The sequence below is a fragment of the Bos taurus genome, chromosome 28, assembly GCF_002263795.3.
Source record: "Bos taurus isolate L1 Dominette 01449 registration number 42190680 breed Hereford chromosome 28, ARS-UCD2.0, whole genome shotgun sequence".
Lineage (NCBI taxonomy): Eukaryota > Metazoa > Chordata > Mammalia > Artiodactyla > Bovidae > Bos > Bos taurus.
In genome coordinates, this window is record NC_037355.1 from 18,380,812 (window position 1) to 18,408,204 (window position 27,393).

General features: G+C 37.7%; 1 protein-coding gene and 1 long non-coding RNA gene across 5 annotated transcripts in view; both read right to left on the minus strand.

The window, feature by feature from the left end:
- RTKN2 (rhotekin 2) overlaps positions 1-14,163 on the minus strand; it is a 114,339-nt gene extending 100,176 nt beyond the window's left edge. Inside the window, exons 1-3 of one of the 4 annotated variants that reach the window (XM_059882568.1) lie at positions 12,824-14,163; positions 8,071-8,277; positions 4,541-4,737 (exon numbers count right to left, since the gene is read on the minus strand). In XM_059882568.1, the coding sequence (XP_059738551.1) occupies positions 4,541-4,737; positions 8,071-8,163 (290 nt within the window). In that variant the 5' untranslated portion in view covers positions 8,164-8,277; positions 12,824-14,163. The remainder of the gene's footprint in view (positions 1-4,540; positions 4,738-8,070; positions 8,278-12,823) is intronic. The other 3 variants (XM_059882569.1, XM_024986727.2, NM_001192310.2) reach the window with 3 other exon arrangements.
- A 6,572-nt stretch (positions 14,164-20,735) lies between these two features.
- The window catches only part of LOC132344132 (uncharacterized), a 70,430-nt gene continuing 63,772 nt past the window's right edge, over positions 20,736-27,393 (minus strand). Inside the window, exon 5 of the long non-coding RNA XR_009493252.1 lies at positions 20,736-20,917. This is a non-coding gene — a long non-coding RNA (uncharacterized lncRNA). The remainder of the gene's footprint in view (positions 20,918-27,393) is intronic.

The following is a 27,393-nucleotide window of genomic DNA, read 5'->3' on the forward strand; positions in this document are numbered from 1 at the left end:
TCCCTGGGTTGGGAAGATCCCCTGGAGTAGGAAATGGCAACCCACTCCAGTATTTGCCTGGAAAATTCCACAGACAGAGGAGTCAGGCATAAGGGTCAGAACAGTGCAATGAACTAGGCACAATTCACATTGCACGCGTATGTGTGTGTGTGCGTGCACATACAGGAAAAGGTGGTGAGTTTGACTCACCAATTAAACGACTAGCATATTGACAGACTGCTATAAACAAGCAATCCTATCCTCTAAACTAATGTCGTAAGCTGTCCACACTCTACCTCTCACCCCTACTACTACTGTCTACTCAACCTAGAAAGCTTTCTATATTTCACTTTTTTGGGGGGTGGGGGGCTGCACTGGGTCTTCATTGCTGTGCGCAGGCTTTCTCTAGTGTGGCAAGTGGGGGCTACACTTCATTGAGGTACATGGGCTTTTCATTCTGGCGACTTCTCTTGTTGCAGAGCACAGGCTCTAGGGCTCACAGACTTCAGGTATCGTGGGTTCCTGGGCTCTAGAGCACAGGCTCAGTAGCTGTGACACATGGGCTCAGTCGCTCTGAAGCATGTGGGATCTCCGCAAACCAGGGATTAAACCCATATCCCCTGCACAGGCAGGTCGATTCTTAACCAGGTAAGTCCCTTCACTTTTTCCTGAGTCACTCTGACTCTACTATGAATTTTATACAAACCTAAACATTTTTTGCATATCTAGATGTAAAAAATGGATAATATACCAGAAGTTAAAGAGAACAAGGCTTGTTACATTATTAGAATATTATAGTAAGGCAACATTTAACCCATTATCAATATTCCCAGGTGGTTAAAAAAAGAGCTAATGATATGACTATATCACAGATTTATCAAGTAGGGTTCCTCAACTAAACCGGAAAATGACTACTATTTTCTCAGTTCTCCTAAGAACGGTACCAAACTAGCACTGTTCCCCATATACAGACGTTAAGCCATTGTATAGAATGCATGTCTTGGAGCATCAGGGCTTGTTTCTTGAAACCTCAGTTAACCAGACTATAAAATGAAGCAAGACTATTTGTTTACTTATAAGACAATTCCTAATAAATTAAGAAATAACTGAAACTGTTTGCAGAACGCTTGTTTCTGTGTAGAGAGCACCTCGCGTGAACATCAGAAAAATCCAAAACTCATGTATTAGTTTTTATAAAACTCTCATCAAAAGTTACTTATTTGATCACTTCATCTGTCTATTCTTAAATTTGTTGTTCAGTTGCTCAGTCGTATCCAACTCTTTGTTCTTAAATATTTTCCTTAAAAATTGATTATTTCATTATTTTGTCTCACCATCGTTTTCAATAGTCTGCCAGATAACCTTCCCAAAAACCCATTTTATCATACCTCTTTCTTGTTGAAAATAAAATGATAAAAGATAAGCAAACAATGAACTAAACATAAAGCCTTCAAATAACTTACTAGAGTAGCTTAGGGTAGTACAGAGTACATGGCTTCTTTGGGGAGGGTGAAGTTTTCTCTGGCATTTAAGTCATTTGGGTTCACGTCCCAAACAGAGAGACACTACTGGGTGCCCTTTGAAACAGGTGCTTAGTATTTCTAAGTCCCTATCCCAAATCTTCAATAAAGTAGTTTATACCTTTCTCAGCTTGTGATGTGGTATTTATAAACGCCCTGGCACACAATATGCCAGCTAGAAAGACTATCAGGAAATAACAATTAAATTTCTATCATTGTAAACTTTCTTGACTCTTTGCTATCCACATCCTTTCCCACTTTGGCTTGATCTTCAGCTTCATCCAAACACATCTTTTCACTGCAATTGAATAATTCATGCTCATCTTTCATCCCAAACTTTTGAGATTTTTCTTTCTTGGAATCCTGCTTTCCTCCTACTCAACAAACCAAACTCTATCTATCCAATTATTCCATTAGACCTTCCTTAACTACACCATTTTATACTGATTTAACTCTTCTTTGAAAAACTCTAGATGTAGTCCATTAATTTTTTGACATTTTACCATAAAATTTTAGAGAAGGTAGACTAGTGTTAGGCAGTAGGCTCATTAAAGTGCTATTTAAGTTCTGGCAGCAAAGTAAAACTGGAATACTTTTCTACCTTGAAGACCACCAAAACGAAGAAAGGTACAGACTGCTGAATCTCTGAAGGTAAAGTATTTGACTGCTGAATATACAAATATACTCACACTTTGACAAATTCTGTTCTTTGAATTTGAATTCACTAGCACAATATTTAGTAAATGTTCTACAAGTAGTAGATATTTGATAAATACTGGAGTGATTAATCAAATGCCATAATTTACATAACTTTCTTGAAGGAACTAAAAAAAAAACTATCATGGGATTCTTTTTTATCTTTAGGCTCTTTTATATAATAAGAAAGCGAGTACTGTAATTTTCAGGTACATTTGATCAGTGACCTTGGGTTATATGTGCACATAACAAAAAGAAGTTGTAAACAAAATAATTCATACAGAATATTCAGATTTTTAAAGAAATAATAATTAACAGATGCAATGTTTCTATATGAGTGATAAACAAATATAAATGTTGAATAAAAGAAATATACCATCAAAGCTATTTTTATCAAAGATAATAAGTAAAGAAACTGAAGGTTGTACACATTTTCAGGTGAGAGTTCCAGATATTTTTTCTTATCTTTGTTATATAAATCCAACAGGGATTAAGAAAATTTAACATTTTTACAAATCAGCAACTTCAGGAAAGCTGTACTGTCAAATTAATAAAATGGCCAGTTCACAAATCATCGTATATATTTAAGAACATAAATATGAAGGGCAGATGTGATTCCCAGAGAACATTCTATGTAATTGTGAGTGATGACAAATACTGAGTGTTTAGTCCCACATTGTATACTTAAACCCGCTTCCCAGGTGGCCCAGTGGTAAAGAAGATGTGAGAGCCACAGGTTGGATCCCTAGGTCGGGAAGATCCTGTGGAGCAGGAAATGGCAATCCACTCCAGTATTCTTGCCTGGAAAATCCCATGGACAGAGGAGCCTGGCGGGCTACAGTCCATAGGGTCTCAAAGAGTTGGACACAACTGAGCATGCCTATATTTAAAATCCAGTGCTTCTCAAACTTTCCCACTTAAACAATCCTCCTAAACAAAATATTGTTACAAATCCTCCTTGACAAAATATTGCTAGGAGAAGGAATATATACCCCCGTGAGTAGCATAATACAAAACTAAGCCACACTTCTAAATTTCTTACACTTTATCTTAAAAAATCATGCTACAAAAAGATATGCCATAGTTTTTCTTTGGCTTTGCCTGTCTTCTGACACATAATCATGTACTCTAAGTAATATATTTGGCCCATTTGGGAAGCACTGACTTATTCCAGTATTATGGGTATCTGAAAAATATTTTCCTAGATTATGATACTGGAATAACTTCATTTTATAATGCCAGGGATAAATAATAGTGAAAATTATTTGACATATTATGAATACTAATTATATAAAAGGTGTTTTTAGGTTTTTAATATATATATATTAATTTTCAAAATGTAAATATTATGTCAACTGTAGAAAAGAAATTTTTCTTTACTACAGAAATTAAACAGAGATTAAACAGCTATCCCAAGGGAATAAAGCTAATAAATACTAGCCACTTTGTACACAAGTGTTTATTATATGATTTCATCAATATTCTATTTTTACAGAAACTCTTTCTCTGATGTGTGACTTTACCTTACTTTTCAAGAATTTCATGGAGGAGTACTGTGAACATCCAAATCAATGGCCACTAAGGTCTAAAAAGAAACTTTTAACTAGTGCTATAGCTTTAACAATGATTAACCATGGATAATGTAAAACCATTTATATGATAAAGGAAGCCAGTATCTAGTCACTGAGTCAATTCTAAGGTCCAAATAAAACCTGGCACTGTAAAAGGCAGCACAAATCGACAGAGAGAACAAGGACCAGGAGTTACTTAGCAAATCATAAGTAACCTCTCATTAGCTTCTGTCACTAGTTAAAATATGAGTTGAGTGACTTGCTTCACTAGAACTTACACTCACCATGCAAAAGGAATGTGCGTGCTGATTTTTAAGTTCCCTCCCGTTGATATCTTTAATTCTATTCATAGCTTTAATTTTGTTGCCCACTCATTTCAACTTCTATACCTAAGTTTCCCTTTCTCTCAGATAGTACCTTTTTAACAGTTTAAGTAATTAGCTTTTTAAAATTTACATTTGTACACATTAATACTCTAGTATCAATCTTGATCCTTCTCAAAATATTTCCTCACTCCTTGCTTCTTAACCACTTCATTTTACAACCTTAAAGTAATGAAAACAATAAAACTGCCCAGTAAAAACTGCTGCCTTAATAGTACGTTTACTCTGAGCCCTACTGTCAAAACATTTATGATACTAGAGGCTACTTCAGTATATTTTTTAAAAACTTTGGTGATTTGACATTTAGATTAAATTTAAGGTTGAATCACACAGTGTTTTTAATGTAAATATTTAAGTATATTAAAAACCAAAGGTAAACAATGCCACTAACCATTTTCCAGCTTGATTTGCAATCTGCTCTTCTAACTTCTGCAGCTCCAATGTGTAAGCCATTATTCGAGCATTGCACACCATGAGATTCTTAACTGCCTGCAAAATCTGGCCTTTTTGAGTGCTCAAAGAAAGGAGTTTCCATATTCCTTCTCGTATTCGAATTTCCAAATCCATTTTTTCTTGAATGCTGCAGTTCTTAGAAAAGAGAGAGGGGGAAAAAAAGCATTTTAAAAGGCAGCAAAACACAGAATAATATTTCTTTATATTCCTAAAAAATGAAACGTACTATCTAGTATTATAATTTTATAACATATCAGGAAAGTAATAAAGTTTAATATGTGATAGTATAAAAATTGTTAAATACGCTCTGCAAAATCTTAATTTCTTGCTTTATTAGGGAGCCTTTATAATCTACTAGAAAAACAGAACAGAAACAAAAGTGAGAAATACTACATATTTTTACTGTAATTGTACAAGGTTGAATAGTGCCCCCCAAACATTCTTGTCCTCCCAGAACCTCAGAATGGGACCTTATCTGGACAGTTTTGCAGATATAATTAGTTAAGATGAGGTCATACTAGGTTCATTTTGGCCCTAAATCCAATAACTATTGGCCTCATAGCAAAGTCAGACGGAGAAACAGAGGAACACACAGAGAACTCGATGTGAAGATGCAGGTAAAGACTGCAGTAATGAGTCTACAAGCCAAGGAACACCAATATTGCCAGCAACCATCAGAAGCTGGAAAAGGCAATGACAGATTCTTCTCTAGTCCCTTCAGCAGGAACATAGCCCTGCAGATACTTCTGGACTCCAGAACTATGACAGAAAAAATTTCTATTGTTTTAAGCCATTCAATTTTCGTACCTTGTTATGGCAACCTCAGGAAACTAACACAAAAATATAATAACCAAGGTGAAAAGTATAGCATATATATGTTTCATGTAAGTTGCACTGTGAAATGGCAAGATGTTAACTGATGATACTGAATTAACCAAGGAAAAACTTTCTAAAAGAACAGATGCTGAATAAAGGAACTAAGGTTTAGCAGCAGAGAGGTTAACAGGCTATTTGTTAGAGTAAGCAATGTAAATAAAATCTCAGAAGCAAGAGAGTGAAAGCACCATGCTAAGAAAATGTCAGGAGCTTTAGCTTCCTGGACCAGAGATTTAGAACATAGTTTTGTATACATTTATTTTAGTTTTAAGAGTCACCATGAAACTACTAAATTATTTTAGTTCTGAAAGTCTTTCTTTCATTCTGTACAATGATCTTATAACATCCTGGCTCTAAAAGCAAGTTTCAGATATAACATCAAAATTCTGTAAATTGATATGTACTCTTCTGATTTAATTCAGTGACTTTAAAAAAAATTATAAATCGCTAGATACTCTGTTATTTTGTTGTTTCGTTGCTAAGTTGTTACTTTTTACTATCCTACAAACATGTGTTAATGCTTCAGTATGTCTACTTCTAAAAACAGATCGCCCTGGTTTCTGTGGTTAAAAAAAAAGAATGCTATAATTTGCCTTTTAAATGAAATAAAATCTGTATCAAAAATATTAATGAATCTAATAACATAAGTTTCAGATACTGAAAAGACAATCTTTTTAAAAAGCAGAAAAGTTAGAGCAATAGATTCAGTTCAGTTCAGTCGCTCAGTCATGTCCGACTCCTTGCGACCCCATGAATCGCAGCACACACCAACTCCTGGAGTTTACCCAAACTCATGTCCATAGAGTCGGTGATGCCGTCCAGCCATCTCATCCTCTGTGGTCCCCCCTTCTCCTTCTGCCCCCAATCCCTCCCAGCATCAAGGTCTTTTCCAATGAGTCAACTCTTCACATGAGGTGGCCAAAGTACTGGAGTTTCAGCTTTAGCATCAGTCCTTCCAATGAACACCCAGGACTGATCTCCTTTAGAACGGACTGGTTGGATCTCCTTGCAGTCCAAGGGACTCTCAAGAGTCTTCTCCAACACCACAGTTCAACCCATCAATTCTTCAGCACTCAGCTTTCTTCACAGTCCAACTCTCACATCCATACATGACCACTGGAAAAACCATAGCCTTGACTAGACGGACCTTTGTTGGTAAAGTAGTATCTCTGCTTTTGAGTATGCTGTCTAGGTTGCTCATAAGTTTCCTTCCAAGGAGTAAGCGTCTTTTAATTTCATGGCTGCAATCACCATCTGCAGTGATTTTGGAGCCCAAAAAAGTAAAGTCTGACACTGTTTCCACTGTTTCCCCATCTATTTCCCATGAAGTGATGGGACCAGATGCCATGATTTTAGTTTTCTAAATGTTGAGCTTTAAGCCAACTTTTTCACTCTCCTCTTTCACTTTCATCAAGAGGCTTTTTAGTTTCTCTTCACTTTCTGCCATGATGGTGGTATCATCTGCATATCTGAGGTTATCGATATTTCTCCCGGCAATCTTGATTCCAGCTTGTGCTTCTTCCAGCCCAGCATTTCTCATGATGTACTTTGCATATGAAGATTACTCGAAAAGAAAAACTGCAGATGATTTAACTTGACTATCCAAATCCAGCAAATGTACTATTCACATGCAGAAACAGACTTGTTTAATTATGTTCTGTAATTACATCATGTAATCACTATATAAAAACCTTCTTTTGTAGCATAACTCAAAACTGATGTACTATATAAATGTAGTCATTTGCTACTTTTCCTTCTTTACACGTGACTGAATTTCAACAACTCCATCTCATCTTTTTATGACTTGTCAGTCCCAAAGTAAATTCCTTTTTAATGTAATTAGTAATTAATTATAAGAGTTATCTGTGTGACCCACATGTCTATAGAAATAAACTCTGGCAGGCAGGTTAGTATTGGAGAGCGCACTTACAGAGCAACTTGAAACTGGGATGAAAAACTACCCCACAACTCAAATATAAACAAGTACCATCTGGTGCCATTAAATTCAAGTTTGCTTTTTAAACAGGAGAATGAGGCAGCCAGTTGAACTAGCACAGTCATTCTTAAAGCTGGCTACACATTAGAATCACCTCAGGCAAAGAAAAACAAACAATTAGGATTTTTGGAAGTGGAACCTGCACATTTTTTGTTTTTTAAAGTTCCTTTGGTGATTCAGCGCACAGTTCAGGTAGAGAACCAGCGTTGGACTGCTTGATATCCCCCAGCAATCTGGGAAATTGCAGAAACCTTAAGGAACCAGCAGGTGGCCACAAAAACACTAAGGAATTGGTTTCTAAGGTTTCTATCCTGTAAATGAAGATTGTCTCTCTTCATCAATTATTGATCAAGACTTCATAAAACTGGAGAGGCTTGGGATAGAGTGGAGAAAGGAAATGTACAGTCAGGGCTTAAAAAAATTTTACAGTATTTGTAGGATTAAAAGTTCATTAAAGAAATGAGATATAGCTGGCAGATACTAGAATTCTAATGTGAAGGACAGACTCATTGGAAAAGACCCTAACACCGGGAAAGACTGAAGGCGGGAGGAGAAAGGGACAACAGAGGATGAGATAGTTGGATGGCATCACCGACTCGATGGACACGAGTTTGACCAAGCTTCGGGAGTTGGGTGATGGACAGGGAAGTCTGGCATGCTGCAGTCCATGGGGTCTCAGAGTCGGACATGACTGAGCGACTGAACTGAACTGATCCTTTAGATCAGACTTCCCAGTGGCTCAGTGATAAACTGCCTGCCAATGCAGGAAACGCAAGTTCGACCCCCCGGGTCAGGAAGATCACCTGGAAAAAGAAATGGCAAACCATTTCAGTATTCTTGCCTGGAAAATCCCATGGACAGAGGAGCTTAGAGGACTACATACAGTCCATGGGGTTGCAAAGAGTCACAACTGAGTTACTGAGCACACACATCCTTTAGAGCGGGGGGCGGGGGGGACGCTAACTATAGTTAACCTAGTGCCTGTTTTTGTAAATAAAGTTGTACTGGCGCACAGTCACGCCCATTTCTATTGTCTATGGCTACTTTCAAACTGCAAAGGCAGAACTGAATAATTTCAAGAGAGACTACGTGGCCCACAAAGCTGAAAATGTTTACCATGTGTCCCTTTACAGAAGTGGTTTGCTGATCCCTAACCCAGCCAAATTAACATACATAGTGAACTGTGACCTTACCTCTCTTACTCTACAGTGAGTGGATGTGGATCTTGGAGGGCTGATACAAGTGGGATAAATTAAGTGTATTTTTTTTTTTCTGGAGAATCCCAGGGACGAGGGAGCCTGGTGGGCTGCCGTCTATGGGGTCACACAGAGTTGGACACGACTGAAGTGACTTAGCATAGCATAGCATAGTTGATTTAAAATGTTGTGTTAGCTTCTGTTTTTAATGTATTCATGGAGAAACAAAAGGACCAGTTTTGTGTTCTTCATGCAAGTTCTCTTACTGTAGTATATACTATATGATCTCTGGGTCAAGAAGATCCCCTGGAGAAGGAAATGTCAACGCACTCCAGTATTCTGGCCTGGGAAATCCCATGGACAGGGGAGCCTGGTGGGCTATAGCCCATGGGATTACAAGAGTCGGACATGACTTAGCGACTAAACCACCACTACCAGACTAGAATGTACAGTACACATCTATGCTTTATATACAGAGAAAACATCTCTGGTCAAGGAAACTACTCTAACCAAGAAAAGCTTCATGGAGTCAAAGGACTTGGTTTTAGTTAAGAAGGGGTACAAAGCGCTCCAAGGCTAGGAGTGATGTCTAGTGCCAACCACAGTGAGAACAGTGATTGTGTAATGACATAAGCATTCGATGGTGATGCTTACTGACCTCAGAGAGGAAGAGTAGGCAACTAAAATCATATTGGCAGAGTCAAGACCGACTAGGACACATGACAAAAGCATGTCTCTAAATAAGGGCTTGCTATCGAGTCAAACAGAAGCCTTATCTCATAGGTATTTAAAGTTAGGTTGATAAGACTAACCGGCTAGAGCAAGGCTAAGAAGGAAATTGATGACTTAAATGTGAAAACTTAGATAATGTAGGAAACAGAAATATACTAAATTTTAAGAGCTAGAATGGCACACAAAGGAAAAACAAAGAAAATGCCAGAGCGGTGGAATCAAGCACTGACTAAAAAAAAGAAAAAGAAAAACGAAGCTGGCAGCTGGTAAAAAAAAAACAAAACTGCATGAATCCAGATAGAACCTACACCCACCTAATGCATATAGTTAAACCATGTTAAGGGAGAGACTACAATGAAAAAGACTCCAAAATGGCATATACAGATACACTGTTTCCAAAAGAAACTGTGTGTATTTTAAGAATTGTTTATGTACAGAGAAAAGTCTGGAAATTGTTAACAATGCTCATTCTGGGGAATGGAACTAGAGGAAGAGTTCATAAATTCATTTTTCTATGATTACTTTTCTGCAATGAGAAAGTATGCCTTGAATTTTAATTTTTATAAAGACTGCAAAAGCTTAAACATTTATAAGAAAAGGTAGGTGGCTGTTCCAAGTATTCGGATAAATGGGACAAAGGTAGTAACAAAACCAGTCATCTTTCAAGCATGTATGAGTGCTAGGTACTGTTAAGTGGAGTCGCTCAGTCGTGTCCAACTCTTTGCGACCCTATGGAGTGTAGCCTACCAGGCTCCTCCATCCGTCCATGGAATTTTCCAGGCAAGAGCACTGGAGTGGGTTGCCATTTCCTTCTCCAGGAGGATATTCCTGACCCAGGGATCGAACTGGGGTCTCCTGCATTGTAGGCAGACACTTTTACCATCTGAGCCACAAGGGAAGTCCATTAAGTACTTTAAAGAGGTTCTCAAATTCCAACAACTCTCTAGAATAAGCAATTTTCCCATTCCGCAACTGCAGAAACTGCAACTTAGAAAAGACAGCTAACTTATGCAAGGTTCCACAACAAGCAGAATTTTACCTTAATCAGACTTCAAAGACAATATTCTATGCTGTGAGTAGTGACAGATAACTCTAATGTTCAAGTAGAGAAGTTATACTAGTGAGTGATGATCTCAGAATCTTTGGGCCTATCTTATGGCAGGTTCATTAATATCAAAGGAAATACAAAAATTCAGTGTTAGTCAAGTATAAAATTTTTTTACTGACCCTCAATATTCCTGTTAGATTACAGCCTGTTACTATTTGCAATTTTTCTCCACGATCCAAACAGAAGGAATTCCACAACTCAATTATCTTAATTTGTTGCTACCTATGAAATCATTAAGTATTGTACTTTCCTACATGTAAATAATCTCACCTTTATGTATATTTAAGTATTTCTTGTCATTCCACATAAAACTTCTTTAATGACCTTATTCTCATCTCTTTTGTACCATTCCAAAATACTGTTGCTACACACAACTCAATAAGTACGCCTGATCAGCCCCACCAACACCTATGTGATAAATGCAAGAGCCTCAAGATACCACCAATTCACTAGAAATCAAATTTTAAAAAATAATTAGTACAATCGAAGTGAAACAGAGCAGGACCCTTAAGGTCCCTGCCCCCCACGTCCTCAGCTTGCCTTTTTTGCCTGTGAAACATCTTTAGCTTAACAATAAGTTTAATCAGAGAAGTAAGAAAATACAGAAGCAAAGAAAAGCTTGAAAACAGGACAAAACAATAATATCAATAATTTAGTTAGTAAGGAAAGTCAATGCCATTTAGTTCCTTCTCAAGGGCTATAGATAATATTCTAAGCCATATCCCATGAGCTGTCTTATGGATACTGAAACCCCAACCAGGCAGAACAAGCTGTCAATACAAGACCAGACAGTAGCCATTACAGAAGCCGCCATAACTCCAAGAACTGGTCTCAAAGAAATGAGAACAAACCTACCCTGGAAGTGAAGCTTAACTATTTAAAACAATCAAGATGCCACTGGTCAGACTACCAATGACAATTTCAAGATGACTGTCAAAGCTGACTGTGCTATTTCTGCATGCAGCCCCCTCCCTCTGCCTATAAAAGCTTTTGGCCACTTGTCACTGGGGTGAAGTCAGCCTTTGGATACGAGTCTGCCCTCCCCCAGGGCTTCTCTGGTGGCTCAGAGGTAAAGAATCTGCCTTCCATTGCAGGAGACACAGGTTTGATCCCTGGGTCAGGAAGATCCCCTGAAGAAGGAAATACTAGAGTGGATACCGCTCTAGTATTCCTGCCTGAGAAATCCCATGGATGGAGGAGCCTGGTGGGCTACAGCCCATAGTGTCACAAAAGAGTGGAAGGACTGAGGGACTAAAGAACAACAACTGCCCTCCCCAACTCTTTGTTGGCCTCCAAAATGAAGTAAACTTTCCTTTCCACCAACCTTGCCTCTTTATTGGCTTTTAAGCAGTGAGCGACCCAGCTGGATACCAAATTTACAGTTTAAAAAAGGTACACAACGAGATAGAAAAAGGAACACTGCGTCGAAATGTTAGAAACTTTTTAAATGCTGCCATAAAGCAGTATAAATTACCGATAAAGCTACTGCACTCTCTGCAGAAAGACTAAATGTCATGCTTTAGTTTTCACACCATTATGAACACTTTCTAATAATTTTTGTATCTGCTGAGGATTCTAAGATTTCCAGAAAAGAAAATCGGTTTCTAAGCAAAGATAATAGGTTGGACCATACGAAATTGCTAATATTCTACCAATTCTGATCTACAAAACTGGGAATTTCATATGGTTTAACCTACTTCAGAAGTAGATAAAACTGGAGATTAAATTGGAAGTGGATATCCCATTCAAAGGCAGAGTTTTCTTTCAAGCCCCATCTTTTAAGTATTCTTTAAAGGTTGAGAGTGGAAAGTATAATCTTTCAATAAATGCCAAGAAATAATAAAAGAATCCACTAGCAGACCAACTGTTTCTCAAGTTCAGATGTTCCAGTTTGCTTCTCCATCCCGCCCCACAGCATCTACAGTAACTATGCTTTACATCAAATCTAGTAACAAGCAAACTGTTCTCCACTGGCCTCGGGTGGGCTTCCGGAAAATCCTGGGGCTCCCAGTCCCCCGAGTCAGCCACACTTGCAAAAAGACAAGGTCCCAATCCTGGGAGGAGGGGTGAGGGGCAGGTGCGTCCAAAAGTCGCTTCCCGCTTCCAGGCCAGTTTCCTAAGAAACTGGGGGCGAGGGTGGGGAGGTGGGAATAGGGAGATCTCCAAGGTCCACTAGGGCCCCCAAAGTGCAGTCGCCTACTTTTTCCTTTTGTTTCTGACCTCGGCTGAATAGAGACGCGGACTGGGGCTTTTCCCGTCGTCCAGACAGAACAACCTCTTGAGGACCTGAAGCCGGGCCCCTCCCTCACTCACCTGCTGGGCCGCAGGCCCCGCCGCGCGGAGTTCGTGTCCCCTCAGGAGGTGCCGCTCCATCTCCAGTGTCACAGCTAGGGCCGCCGGCACAACTCCGAAGCTAAGGTTTGAAAAGCCCGCCCCTGGCTGGAGCCGCGGAGGACGCCAACCGCCGCCACGGCTGTACCAAGTCCCAGCGCAGGGGAGGGGGCGAGGGGGCTGAGAGCCGCCGTGCGCGCACGCGCAGAGGGTACCCCGCGCAGCCCGTGTCTCGAGTTTGCCGAGACCCGAGTTCCCGGCGCCGGCTGGGAAGTAGGGAGCAGCTGGCCCACTTAAGGGAGAGGTTGCGGTGTGGGCGGGCCTGGGACAGGAGTGGGCGGGGTCGTGGGGAAAGCAAAGCCCACTGAACGCACCTGACGGGAAGCCTGGTTTAGGCTGGTGGTCTTCGAGGCAAGCCTTTTGCGCGCGGACCCTTCGGCCTGCATCTCACCCAAGGCCCGCCAGAGCTCTCAGGGTCAGCTGACCCAACGCTGCAGTCCTTGGACTCCCACAGACAACCTCAATTCCAGAAAACCAAGTGACACTACCCTCAGCGATCACTCTCTCAAACAACGCAGATTGTCACCCGAGGTCACTTAGAAACCACGGCCTTATTAATCAGGCTGGTGAGACGTCGTGACAGGCATTTCACAAGCCTTTTTCTTTTGTCCCCAATGTTTCTTTGTAATTCCAGATGCCCCTCCCCGCTGCTAAGTAGTCTGTTCTTTCTTGGAAAAAACCCTTCCATTACTCTTTCCCCACCAACATCCAAAGTGACAACAGAATGAGGTATTATTTCCCCAGACTCTGATTTCTTGCTGTCCCTAAAGACCAATATAAAGACCCTTTTAATTATATTGGGAAATTAATTATTGGGAATTAATTATAATGCCAAAATATGGAATCTTTAAAAGTCAAAATTGAAGTGCCAAAGATTTCAGGCCTTTGTAAGTTCTTTAAAACCCCACTGTCCTCTTGAAAAAGCAACAGAAGCTTCTTTGGCTTCTAACATGTTTTTTCTCCTAAGGGAAGAATCTATCAAAACAACCTTCCCACCCTCATCTCTTAAAGGCCTAGGGCACTTTTCATTCCATAAGTAAAATGAAACATTCAACATTTTTTGTTTGCCTGAGACAGTCCTTGTTTGCGTCTGTTGTCCCAATCAATATTCCACGGATCTTGGCTTGGCCTAGTTAGAGTGGATATAAAATTATGTGGTCACATCCACAAGGCTTTTTTAAACCAGTTAGTCTGAAGATGATCTTGTGAAAATATAAAGGATGCCCTTTCTCTCATAAGGGTAATTTGCCTCTCTGAGGCCCCGGACCAGTGATTCTAGAAGCTGCCCATCTAGGAATGGCCCTCTCCTTACATTAGGAATGTATGAGTCATTAAGGATGATGACCTACATCCTTACACAAAACCATAAAATACATAGAGCTCAAAGCTACTGATACAGAGTTCAACTCATTTTTTCCAAATACAGATCTGCATTCCAGAGTCATTAGGTACCCTTCTCTGAGTGCACACCTCTCTCTTATACTTACCACTTTGTGGTATAATTATCCCCTACTCAAAGTGAGCCTCATGAGCCTAGTATAGTACCTGACCCAGAAATATTGGATGCTCATATCAGCCATACATTATTTTTGATATATCACACACAGCTCTCGATCAAAATACTTAGAGAAACCATCACTTCATGGAAAAAGGACCAAGCCAGCCAATTATTTTTTGTTTTGGTTTGTCTTTTAAATAATTGCTTATTTACTGAACCTGGAGCACATTAGACATGCAACCAATTTTAAATTTGCATCTTTTAACTCAGTTTTGAAGTGTTTACACACACACACAAATTAGCATGCAACAGTTGTCCTAAGGTAAAATACAGTCACCTTAAACTGTTGCAAGTATTTTCACCCAAAGTTGAAAAATTGTTTACCCTGAACATATTTAAATATATTGCATAAAACTCATTTCTTGTAGTTTTCCCCTTGCAAAGATCAAAGATATATATATATATATATATATATGAGTAACCAATATACATCAGTCATAACATAATCCTCACACCAAAACCAGATGTTCCATTAATTTTAAATCCATCATCAGAGACCAAGAAAAGTCTCTAACAAAACAAAATTCACATGTGCCAAAAACGAAAAAGCCAAGAAAAATAAAAACCCTAGTACTAACAGTGATGCTCAGTACCTTTTTTATAGTGGCCAAAATGCCACTGATCAAAAATAAAATAGCAAGCCAACCAGTTTTAAATTGGACACTGAGGTAGGAATATTTGATGAGTAAATACCAGGTATATAATTGGAGATATACTAGGAAAAAGAGACCTAGGAAAGGTCATATTTATTAATTATCTGTAGAACAGACAGTTGCTATTAAAACTATTCTTTTTGGAGAAGATACAATGAGGTTCTGTCTCTTTATTATTCATCAAGGGATGTGCTCAGGAAGTGCTTAAGATACAACTATTATACAGTGGTTAAAATAGCTCAAAGTAGGAATGCTATTTCCTTAGTTATACTCAGGTCCTTTGGTATTGCTGCTAATTTCCTCAAACATAGTTTTCTCTGGTGTATGCGATGTACATGAAAATTGAATAATCCATGAAAACCAAAAAATTAAAGATATCACATGAAGTAGTTTGGTCAGCTTGAGGGTGAATGAATGAATGAATTTTAAAACTCCTAGAAAGTAAGAAGTGCTACCTTTCGCCATCTCAGATGTTTGAAAGGTAACACTTGGGGGGTCTCTCATTTGACAGCTAACAGCCCACCCTCCTTGGGTTCCCACAGTAGGTAGAGTCTCACCGAACTGCCCAGGCATAGGAGCTTCAGCCGGAGATTGAGTGATGGAATTACTGTCCTATCAATGTCACTTCCCATTGCAAGTTCAACATTTAATATAAGTATCAGTTATAGCTAATATAACAAATACTTAATAATTAATTAACAGAAAATCAGTTTGGCATAAATGGACAGCCAATTTAGATAATACTAATAAATATTAAAGTATATTTTTCTTCTCTTTATTAACCATACTCCTTTTGTTAACTCTCTAAAAGGCCAAGAGAAAGAAAAATAGTAAATTTGAACTCAACTCTTACATAATAGACCCATTTTTTAAAAATGTGATTTGCCCCAGAACAGGTAACTTGCGGTTTCTAATATCCTCCTGAACATTCTTTTTTTTTTTTTAATCCCATTAAAAAACATTGTCTTGGTGCTTCCTTTACTCATCTGTTACCTTGAAGGTAATGAACTTAGAATGAACCTCACAGACTAGAGCTGTATCTTGAATTATATACATAAAAAAGAAGGAACTGAAGTAAAGATGCTAAGCAGAGGTGCAACATTTTCTGAAATGAATAAGCCATAATCTACAAACAGCTGAAGCATCATATAATCATAAGAAGAATATGCACAGAGTCTGAGGACTTATGAGCCCTATGACCTTGGGCAAGCTACTCAGTGTCCTTATCTATAAAACAAGTATAATAATACCCAGCTTGTCTTTTAAAAGTTGTTGAGGTACTCAAATGAGGTAAGATTTGTGAGAGTGCTTTGTAAACTGATTATCCAACACAAACATGAGGGATTGTTAGGCAGGAAGAAAACACCAATGCCTATGAGCGACCCAAGGAACACTGAGAACTGAATGAGAAAAGCTTATATGAATGGGGTTGGATATAGTCAAAATATATCATTCACCACTGAAAAATAATTAATACCTAGATTATATAGACAAAATTCCTGCAGATCAGAAAAGTCCAACTGGAAAATGATCAAAAGTTATGGTAGGCACGTATCACAGGACAGTAAATCCAAATGACAAAATGTGTAAAAAGTTGCTCGACTTTATCATTAGTTTTAATCTGTACATGGAGGTACTATTTTATAGTCACTAGACTGGTAGATAATAAGTTTGATAATACTAAGGATTGGTGAAGATACAAATCAAGAAGATACTATATACTGATAGAGGGGATGTAAATTTGTTAAATTACTTTGGAAAAAAACTTCAGAGCTATCTTGTAAAGTTGAAAATGCAAATGCCCAGCAGTTCCACTCTTAGGCCTGTACATCCTGAGATAACTTTTTGCAATCATGTGCCAGAAACATTGCTTGCAATCACAAAAATATTAAGGCAAGCCAAAAGTTCATTTCAGGAGAACGGGTAAAAAAAAATTGTGGTGATTTACCCAATGAAATATTATATATCAATAAAAATGTATAAACCGTAGATACATGTAATGTCATGGTTGAATCTTAGAAATACTGAATGAAGCAAGTTAAAGAGGAGTATATAAAATATATAATTTCTGTAAGACTAAGAGAATCTAAACAGTACACTGTTTAGGAATACATACATATGGTAGAGGTTTATATTATAAGAAAGTGCTAGAAGCAAAGCTCAGGACTGTAACAATCCCTGGGAGAGAGGCAATGGGATGGAATCAGAACACACTTTAGTAATGCTAATGCTTTAGTTCTTAAGTTAGGTGATGGGTTCACATTTTAATGTTTACCTGGTAGGTAACTTACCTAAATATTCTTTTATATGTCTCAAACATTTCATAATAAGAAATATTGCTACAATATTTACAGTATTCTTATATAAGTTAAATAATGGTGATAATGTATGGTATTTTAAAAGATACTTACCAAAATAATAATACATTTTTTGGCTTACAAAATTAGATTTACATTTAATTCATTTCCGGTACATATTATCCTATGTGAAAGTTACAAGTACAGCTGTAATACATTGGTGCCTGTGCCCAGTGAGAGACGAGAACTGGCCATCTGGCCATCTGGCCATCTGGCCATGTGGATTTATCTGTGAACACTTAAGAGACATTCTTTAAAAGCTTGGGTGAGAGGAGGGGGTGGAATTTGCAAAGGATGAGAGGTTTTGTCAGTAGGTGGGGATGAAATTAAGTGCAATTTGAGTTATTACTGTTAATAGGACCTGCATATTACACAGAGGCCTTAGGATATTCGAATGGCATTAAAATCGGAGGGCTCCATACCAAGCAAGCAATCAGCCAGAGGAATTAGTTTTAAGATTTTAATCAATGATCCTCAAACTATAGCACACAAAGACTTTTCAAGGTTTATAAAGACATGGGCACTTTTAAAGGAATCATCATCATGGTCTTCAACTTATGTTCTCCATCCTAAAATTGATCTACATAACAACCTGCCTGCTCTCTAGGCTTCATGTAGGTCCCGTTTTCACAGCCACCTTTTCCCACTTGACAAAAGAAGGGCATCACGTTCACCCATTCCTATTGTGTGCCCCAGGGTATAAAAACCATCTGGGAGCCAAAGGGACAATTAAATGTATTGGTGTTGATGTTGCTGTAAGCAATGAACCACAGGCTTAGGGCTTACATTCATAAAAATGAAAACCAGATGTAGACGTGATATTAAAAGCTGTCTCATTCTAGCATTATTTAATATTCACCCGTGGATACATAAACTAACTGGAGGGAAGAAAAGGCTCATCCATCTCATCATGAGATTCATTTCCGGGAAAATTTTACTTTTGATGTTTAATATTGATTCATCATAATCTGTAATCAACTTATTTTGTTTTTATCAGCTAGGTACTACTAATAATTTTAATAATGCAACCCAAAAGAAAACTCTTGACAATGAAATCTAAAATTCCAATTAACATGTGTATGTTTGTGGCAGAGAAACATGATAGGATGAGCAATAATTTTTACTCTTAAGCGTAAAAATATTTTATACAAGCACAAAATTTTGTGGAGGAAGTGGAATAAAAATACAAGTTCAAGTAGGAAGAGGAACACTAAAACTTACAGATGAAGTTGTTCATGTATTTAAATGGTGGCTGAGTCTTTGGCATTTTGGGTTCCATTGGACACAGTAAATATAATGTTTTAATTTTAAATTATAATTTTTCAATACATCAGCAATTGCATCGTTTGTAACTATTTAGATGTCTGCTAAAACATAACAGATGACACCTTAAAATATATGTAAGGGATCAAATTTTTTTAGGTGTTTTACACAAAAATGTTTTAAAAAAATTCTGATTTGGATATCTAATAGCATCACGCTATAGTACCCAAACACATCTATGTTTAACAGAGGACGTACACCTGCAAACTCACCTCCTCAAATATTTCTCTAATTCTTCTTCCACTTTGCACCCACCCCTACATGGTCTCTCATACGGACCTCTAGTTTCCAGAATGGACCCAGCTCCTTCTCTAGGTAACTGTTTTTCTTTACGTACCTTAGTGCCATGAGTTAGGCTAAACCTTTTTCTTCCTACTTTGGTTCTTTAATGGTTCTCCTTATGAATATTCACCATTGTCTTCTTTTCAAAAGTGGCCAAGATACTGCTCACATAACATTTTTAATCAGCTTTTCAAGTTCTGACAAAATAAAAAAGCCTGTTGGAATTTTTATTAGAATCTCACTGAATTTAGAAGGAAATGATATATTTAGGATATTGGCATTCCTATCTATGAACATCACATATGCTGCAAATTTAGATCTTCTTTAATGTCTTTCACTGAAGTTTTACAGTTTTTTCTACATAAGCCTTCCATATCTTTTGTTCCATTTTTAGATTCCTATATCTCGATATTGGAAATAAAGCTTTAAAGATATGTATTCTATTTGTGATTAGTGTATAGAAATAAAACTGATTTTCATCTGTTGATTTTATATCCAGCTACCATGCTAAAGGCAATGGCACCCCACTCCAGTACTCTTGCCTGGAAAATCCCATGGACGGAGGAGCCTGGTGGGCTGCAGTCCATGGGGTCACACAGAGTCGGACACAACTGAAGTGACTTAGCAGCAGCAGCAGCAGCAACCATGCTAAAGGGCTTGTCTGGTCGCTCAATTGGTAAAGAATTCTCCTGTGATACAGGAGTACGTAGGATAGACGGGTTCAGTCCCTGGGTTGGGAAGATCTCAAGGGCACGGCAACTCATTTCAGTATTCTTGCCTGAGATTCCCATGGACAGAAGACCCTGGCAGGCTGTAGTCCATGAGGTCACAGACACAAATGAAGTGACTGAGCGTGCATGCAGGCAGCATGCTAAATTCTCTTATCATTCCCAATAAACTATGGGTTTGGGCGGGCATTCTATGTAGATGACTAAGTGTGAATCATAACAATTTTGTTTCTTTCTTTTCTAATTCTTGTTATTCTTTTTACCTGACTTAACTGCAGTGGCTAAGGCAGGCGGCCATTATAGTGTTGAAGTGGTGATATCGGGCATTTTTGTTTTCTTCCTCAATTTGAAGGAAATGTTTCTAATGTTGATTTCTTTATCTCCGTAAGTATACATATTCACCCTGTAAGTTTTGATTTATGTTCTTCATTAAAGCATTAACTCTTCAAAAGTTGCCTCTCCTCTGTTCTCTCTATTCTGTCATTTCAGAACTGAAGTTTGTGTTCAAATTCAGCTAGCCTTCACTTTCTTCCAGAGAGGATTTGTCTTTGCTTCTTCTGGGAGCCAAAAGGCTCTAGGTACCTGAGACCAGTTAGGCCAGATTCTCAGGCTTACTATAAGGATCTCAGGTACAGGTCCTTCTACTTGCCACTGACAGCAAAACCCTTTGTGTATGTGAGTGTGTGTGTGTGTGTGTGTGTGTACATACACGTGTGCACATATAGCTTACAGCTCTGGTTTCAACTCAAGGTTTTTTGTTTGGTTGGTTACTATTATTCTGATTTTAGTCCCTTAGAGATTTTTCTTTCTGGAGATCTCAGCAATGCTATAAAAGTTATGTTTTATGCAAAATTTATGGTTCCTGCAAATTTATGTTTAATGGTTTCAGGAAACAAAATATTATTCACGAAATCCACTGTGCTGCTTATATTGAAGTCCACAAGTAAGGATATTTGAACAGCAAAAAATAGAAGAAGTAAATAATTACAGAATAAAAAGCAATCTTAAATTGCACATATTTGATTTTAAGAAAAACTCACCGTATTATCTCTTTCTCCTTCTGTAAATATAGCCACCAGGAACAGCTGCTCAATGTCCCAACAAGGTCATATTCCCTGATGTTCATTTTGAATGTGTCCAAAAAGGAAAATGGAAAGACAGAATTTTTAAAAGGTTATAACAGAGAGTCATGGAGAATAAATGGACTGGAAAGCCCCTTTCAGGTCTAATCAAGGAACATTTCTCTCCTCTTGGGATAAAGGATCCTTACAATATCTGCCTGCTGGGATTTCCCACCTGCTACATACCAGTAACTGCTGTGTCTCCCATTTTTCTCCAGGGAACAGTTATTGATGTTACCATGAGCACATTTTACCTGTGTGTATTGGATGTTTGGGGAACAAATGACTTGCCTTTTTAGTTCATAGGTTTTTAGTTCATAGTTCAAGAGAAGCCATACCCAGACATGAAGTGAATTTCTTCCTGATGTAGGAACTGTAATATATCACCCATAGAGCTTGCTCTTTGAACGTGATGACCTCATTGAAAGGCCCTTCGGGCACTGTTATTATCAGTGACGTTCACAAAATATTTCTGGTTTGGTACCCTTGTTCATAGATTTGCCTGTTTTTCATCTTGCAAAACTGAAACTCTATGCCCATTAAGCAAATATTCCCTATTCTCTCTCCTCCTAGCCCCTGCTAACCACATTCTTCTGTCTGTCTCTATGGTTTTGATTACTCTAGGTATCTCATATAAGTGGAATCATACACTATTTATCATTTTATGGTTAGCTTATTTTATATAGCTTAATGTCCTCAAGTTTCATCCACATTGTAGCGTATGTCAGAATTGCCTGAGAGTCATGTTTTGGCTGATGGATCGTGAGCAGAAGTGTCTGTCCAGCAGCTTTAAGAGCAAGTGTGTGATTTGATATAATTTTCTTTCCTTGTGTCCCAGTGACAGGCAACCTTACAGACAATGGATGGTACAATACCCTGGGTTTCAGAGTGAGAGAACTAGAGAACCCATAGACGTCTAGTGATGGACATGTATTATAAGCAAGAAATGCATCTTTGTTGTTTTGAGCCTCTGGACCTGGGGATTGTTTGTCACTACAGCATTACCCAGCCCATTTTGATAGATACAAGTACCAGACTAAGAGATGGTATTTACATTATAGTCTTAACCCTGCCACCTATCTATATGCCAAGTCACTTGACTTCTTTAAATGTAAGTTTTCTCACTTGTGATGGGATTAGTCATTCTCCCTTCTCTGCTTCACTGGATTTTTTTTTTTTTTTTTGGATCCAGTATTTGTGAAAGTGAAAAATGTAAAGCATGTGCAAATATATACCAGTAGTATCATTAACACCATTGGATTGGTTTATTCTCCCCTGTATAATGCCAATCTCCAGAAAAAAAAAATTAGAGAAATTATGAAAAGTCAAGAATATATTTAAATCAGGTAACAGTGAATGGATGACTTGATCATTTCAGCTTGAAGTGGTAATATTTCCACCTAAAGTAGCTAAATAACTATGCACACCTTCTTTTATAACCATGAAACCTCTTTAAAAAGTTTTTAATGCTTTTGAAATTTTATTGTAAGTTAAAGAGTTGTAACTAACAAAAGTAAAACCGAAGGTAATTTTAGAAGAAATAAAGTTTATTTTGGCCTTAGAAAATATGACAGTTTTGTGATATCAAGGTGAGAATTGAGATGGCTTGTTTACCAATATCAGTCAAGCTGATTAAACTTTGTTTTCAAACTCCATCTGCCTTTCCTTCACCCCCACTTTCTGAATTTCAAGGGCTTGACCCCTATCTTCCATTGTCATCCTCACATTAGAAAGAATGAATCATAGAGTCCTGTAAAAATGCCCTTTTCTATGGGCACCTAAAGACAGGAGAATCCGGTGACCGCTTTGCAGAGTGTGTGAGCATGTTGAGCAGTTCTGCACTGGTTAATGACAACCACAAACTGGTCACTAGAGGTGTTTGTGAGAGACATTCTGGGTCTTATGGGAATGTTGTTTTTGGCTTGCCGTTTGTTGTGTTATGAATGGCCAAGCAGGGAGGGCAGGGCTCCGTACTACTTCAGTAAAGTGCTATGCTGGCTGGTGCTGACATAGTAATGAAGATGATGTGATGAATAATTATATATGAAACTCTGAGTTACTTCTTCAATCATTTCTTTGTTACTTACAGAAAAAATATTCATTTGTAAAACATTCACTAAACTCTTTAGTTGAAATTTAAGTATAATAAGTATATAGTATCAACAAGAAACTGCTGCTGCTGCTGCTAAGTCGCTGCAGTCGTGTCCGACTCTGTGAGACCCCATAGACGGCAGCCCACCAGGCTCCCCCGTCCCTGGGATTCTCCAGGCAAGAACACTGGAGTGGGTTGCCATTTCCTTCTCCAACGCAAGAAAGTGAAAAATGGAAGTGAATTCGCTCAGTCATGTCCGACCCTCAGCGACCCCATGGACTGCAGCCTTCCAGGCTCCTCTGTCCATGGGATTTTCCAGGCAAGAATACTGGAGTGGGGTCCCATTGCCTTCTCTGCAACAAGAAACCAGTCACTTTTAACTCATATAATGTAGTTCTGAGTTCTTCAAAGGATATTTGTGCATGCTAGAGGATGTAGTCATCAGATATACATCTCTTTTTTATGTCCTGACAGTATGTTCACCTTTTGGGCTTTCATTTCTTTGCTTTGTAGATGTTAGCATAATGATGTCACTCTTTCTCCCTAGCATAGTATAAATAAAACCTGAGATTTTACCTGCAGGTTTAATGTGTAGCTTCCTTAATGTGTAGCTTTAAAACTTTGAAGAATTCTATGTACTAATCATACACTTGATTCATATTTGAAAAATATCTAACCAAAATATTCTTTTATATATAGCTGGGCTGAGAAAGGATATTTATATTAAATAGAAAAGGTGAATACTATAAAATAAAATGAACATATAAAATACAAAAAAAAAGAAAAAATGAGGTGATGTCCTTCTTGAAAGAACTTTCTTCTCAATGCCCAATATCTTATTTTTCTCCATGGTTTTTATTTAATTGAATTCTAGTTCACATCTTTGCTTAATAGTTTCTTATGTTCAAGATAATTATAGAAATTACATACAAAATGATATGTATTTTATTACCTAATGTGAAATTAGTTTCTACTTTTGAACATTACATTTGTTTACTGAAACTAAATTTGCCTCTATTAACTGTTTCAAATTCATAAGATTAAAAAAATTAAAAATAATGGTTAATGAAATCAGGATTGTCTTAAGTTACTTTTTAATATACTGCAGTTTAACAAAAATGAGCTTTATAAGTTGAAAATGTCTATAGAGACAATTTTCAAAATTCTTAAAAGCCCTTAGTGTATCTTTTTTTTCCTATATCTTAATTCATCAATAGGAGAAACCAATTGTTGATTAAGAATGTTAATCACCTTTTTTATTCAAACTGAGCATGTTAATCAACTTTTATCATTCAAACAAAATATTTCCCCCTGAAAAAATTGTAGGTAGTCCAGAAAATTTATTTTAATAGAATGCCAGGTTAGATTTGTTAAGTAAATAGAAGATCTTACAACATGTATTTTGAATTGGAGAATGATTAAGTAATTATCACCAAATGTATAAGATAGATGCTATACTATGTTTTCCTACCATACCAAGTAAAATCTATCCTGTAACAGTGTTAGCAAAAAAGAGATCTAGGTTGATGTTGATTCTTTATGGCTTATTAGGTCAGAATTTCTGTGACTATTGCTAAAATGGATCATAGGACTTTCAGAACAAAAAAGATTTATCACAGAATTTTAGAAATTAAAACAAGTTGTTAGAAATTATCTATCTAGTTCTAGTCCACAATTTTATAGAAGAGGATTAAAATAAGGTAATGATTATGAAGTGAAGTGAAAGTCGCAGTCGGGTCCGACTCTTTGCGACCCCATGGACTATATCCATGGAATTCTCCAGGCCAGAATACTGGAGTAGGTAGCGTTTCCCTTCTCCAGGGGATCTTCCCAACCCAGGAATCGAACCCAGGTCTGCTGCATTGCAGGCAGATTCTTTACCAGCTGAGCCACATAATGATTATAAAATGTTATAAAAATAGCAAAAGAATTTACTCCTTATTAGGTACAGTTAATATGCAACCAGGGCATACTGGCAATCTCTTCCTAAAGATCTTTAGTAATATGATAAATTGCTAGCTTTCACTTATTATGTACTTGTATGAACATTGATATATACTACTAAAGGCATTTTGGGGTGCAATTCCTATATCTGATAAAAGAACATTTCACAAAGTCAATTTCTGATGTGACCTTTTTGGTGACAACATTTACTGAAGGGCATGAATTGACTACTTACAGTATTGGCAAAGGTTTCACCCAGGTTGCAATTCATGATTTCACCAATGGCCATCTCCTCATGTTCATCAATTTCAATAGAAATATATGAAAAGTTCTTGCTACTGTTTCTCTTTCCAACTGTGAGTCCGAAAGTTCTAAGTCGTGTTGGACATGTAGACGGTTAAATGTAAAGAAGAGAGTGAGAAGGAAAAGACGCCTAGTATTGAAGATCCTGCTGGGCCACTTGTTCTCCTGCCTTCCGTACCCAGTTGTCGTAGTTTATAAATGATGCATTAATCAGCCAGGAGCTCAGGGGTTGTGACAGTTCCAAGTCTTTTAAATAAAACACCTCCCTTTACTGCACTGTGGTACAGCTGCACTTGCCAAAAAACAAATATATTAATTTATCCACTGAGAAAGTAATTTTTTTTCTTTCAAGAAGAAGCAGCAATTTTTCTTTTCAAATTTAAAGCAAAATCTAGCTTTTAAGATAGAGCTCTTGACCAAGAGTCACTTGTCTCTCAAGAGTCAGCCTCACTAGAGGAGAACATAGGCAAAACACTCTCTGACATACATAACAGCAGGATCTTCTATGACCCACCTCCCAGAATATCAGAAATAAAAGCAAAAATAAACAAATGGGACCTAATTAACCTTAAAAGCTTCTGCACATCAAAGGAAACTATCAGCAAGGTGAAAAGACAGCCTTCAGAATGGGAGAAAATAATAGCAAATGAAGCAACTGACAAACAACTAATCTCAAAAATATACAAGCAACTCCTACAGCTCAACTCCAGAAAAATAAATGACCCAATCAAAAAATGGGCCAAAGAACTAAATAGACATTTCTCCAAAGAAGACATACAGATGGCTAACAAACACATGAAAAGATGCTCAACATCACTCATTATCAGAGAAATGCAAATCAAAACCACTATGAGGTACCATTTCACACCAGTCAGAATGGCTGCGATCCAAAAGTCTATAAATAATAAATGCTGGAGAGGGTGTGGAGGAAAGGGAACCCTCTCACACTGTTGGTGGGAATGCTAACTAGTACAGCCACTATGGAGAACAGTGTGGAGATTCCTTAAAAAACTGGAAATAGAACTGCCTTATGATCCAGCAATCCCACTGCTAGGCATACACACTGAGGAAACCAGAAGGGAAAGAGACATGTGTACCCCAATGTTCATCGCAGCACTGTTTATAATAGCCAGGACATGGAAGCAACCTAGATGTCCATCAGCAGATGAATGGATAAGAAAGCAGTGGTACATATACACAATGGAGTATTACTCAGCCATTAAAAAGAATACATTTGAATCAGTTCTAATGAGGTGGGTGAAACTGGAGCCTATTATACAGAGTGAAGTAAGCCAGAAGGAAAAACACCAATACAGTATACTAACGCATATATATGGAATTTAGAAAGATGATAACAATAACCCTGTGTACGAGACAGCAAAAGTGACGCTGATGTATAGAACAGTCTTATGGACTCTGTGGGAGAGGGAGAGGGTGGGAAGATTTGGGAGAATGGCATTGAAACATGTGTAATATCATGTATGAAACGAGATGCCAGTCCAGGTTCAATGCACGATACTGGATGCTTGGGGCTGGTGCACTGGGACGACCTGGAGGGATGGTATGGGGAGGGAGGAGGGAGGAGGGTTCAGGATGGGGAGCACATGTATACCTGTGGCAGATTCATTTCGATATTTGGCAAAACTAATACAATTATGTAAAGTTTAAAAATAAAATAAAATTAAAAAAAAAAAAGAGTCAGCCTCAGTGTTGTTAAATTCATTTTCAGGTTTTATTAGAGAAATATTTCCATTAGAAGTATAGCCAGCATAGGATTTTACCTGCTTGATTTTACATATCTAATTTTTCAAATGGAAAGTACAACAAAAGACTTGCCACCTTTACCTTCACCATCAGCCTCAATACTTCCATAGAGAATTTGTAAATTTCTGTATGTTGAATTAAGTAATTCCTCAGCATCATTATAATTCTGTGGCAATAAACCCCAAATTAACAAGGTTAATATCAAAAGGTTATACAAAATTAGATAAAATGTCAGTCTGATGCCATAGTAATCAATTTAAAAAATGAGACTACAAATCTGAGTCTATTATTATGATCATCATATTTATGATTGTATGAATAAAGTTATTCATTCCAGAATGTTAACAAGATGTCTTTCATGTATCAT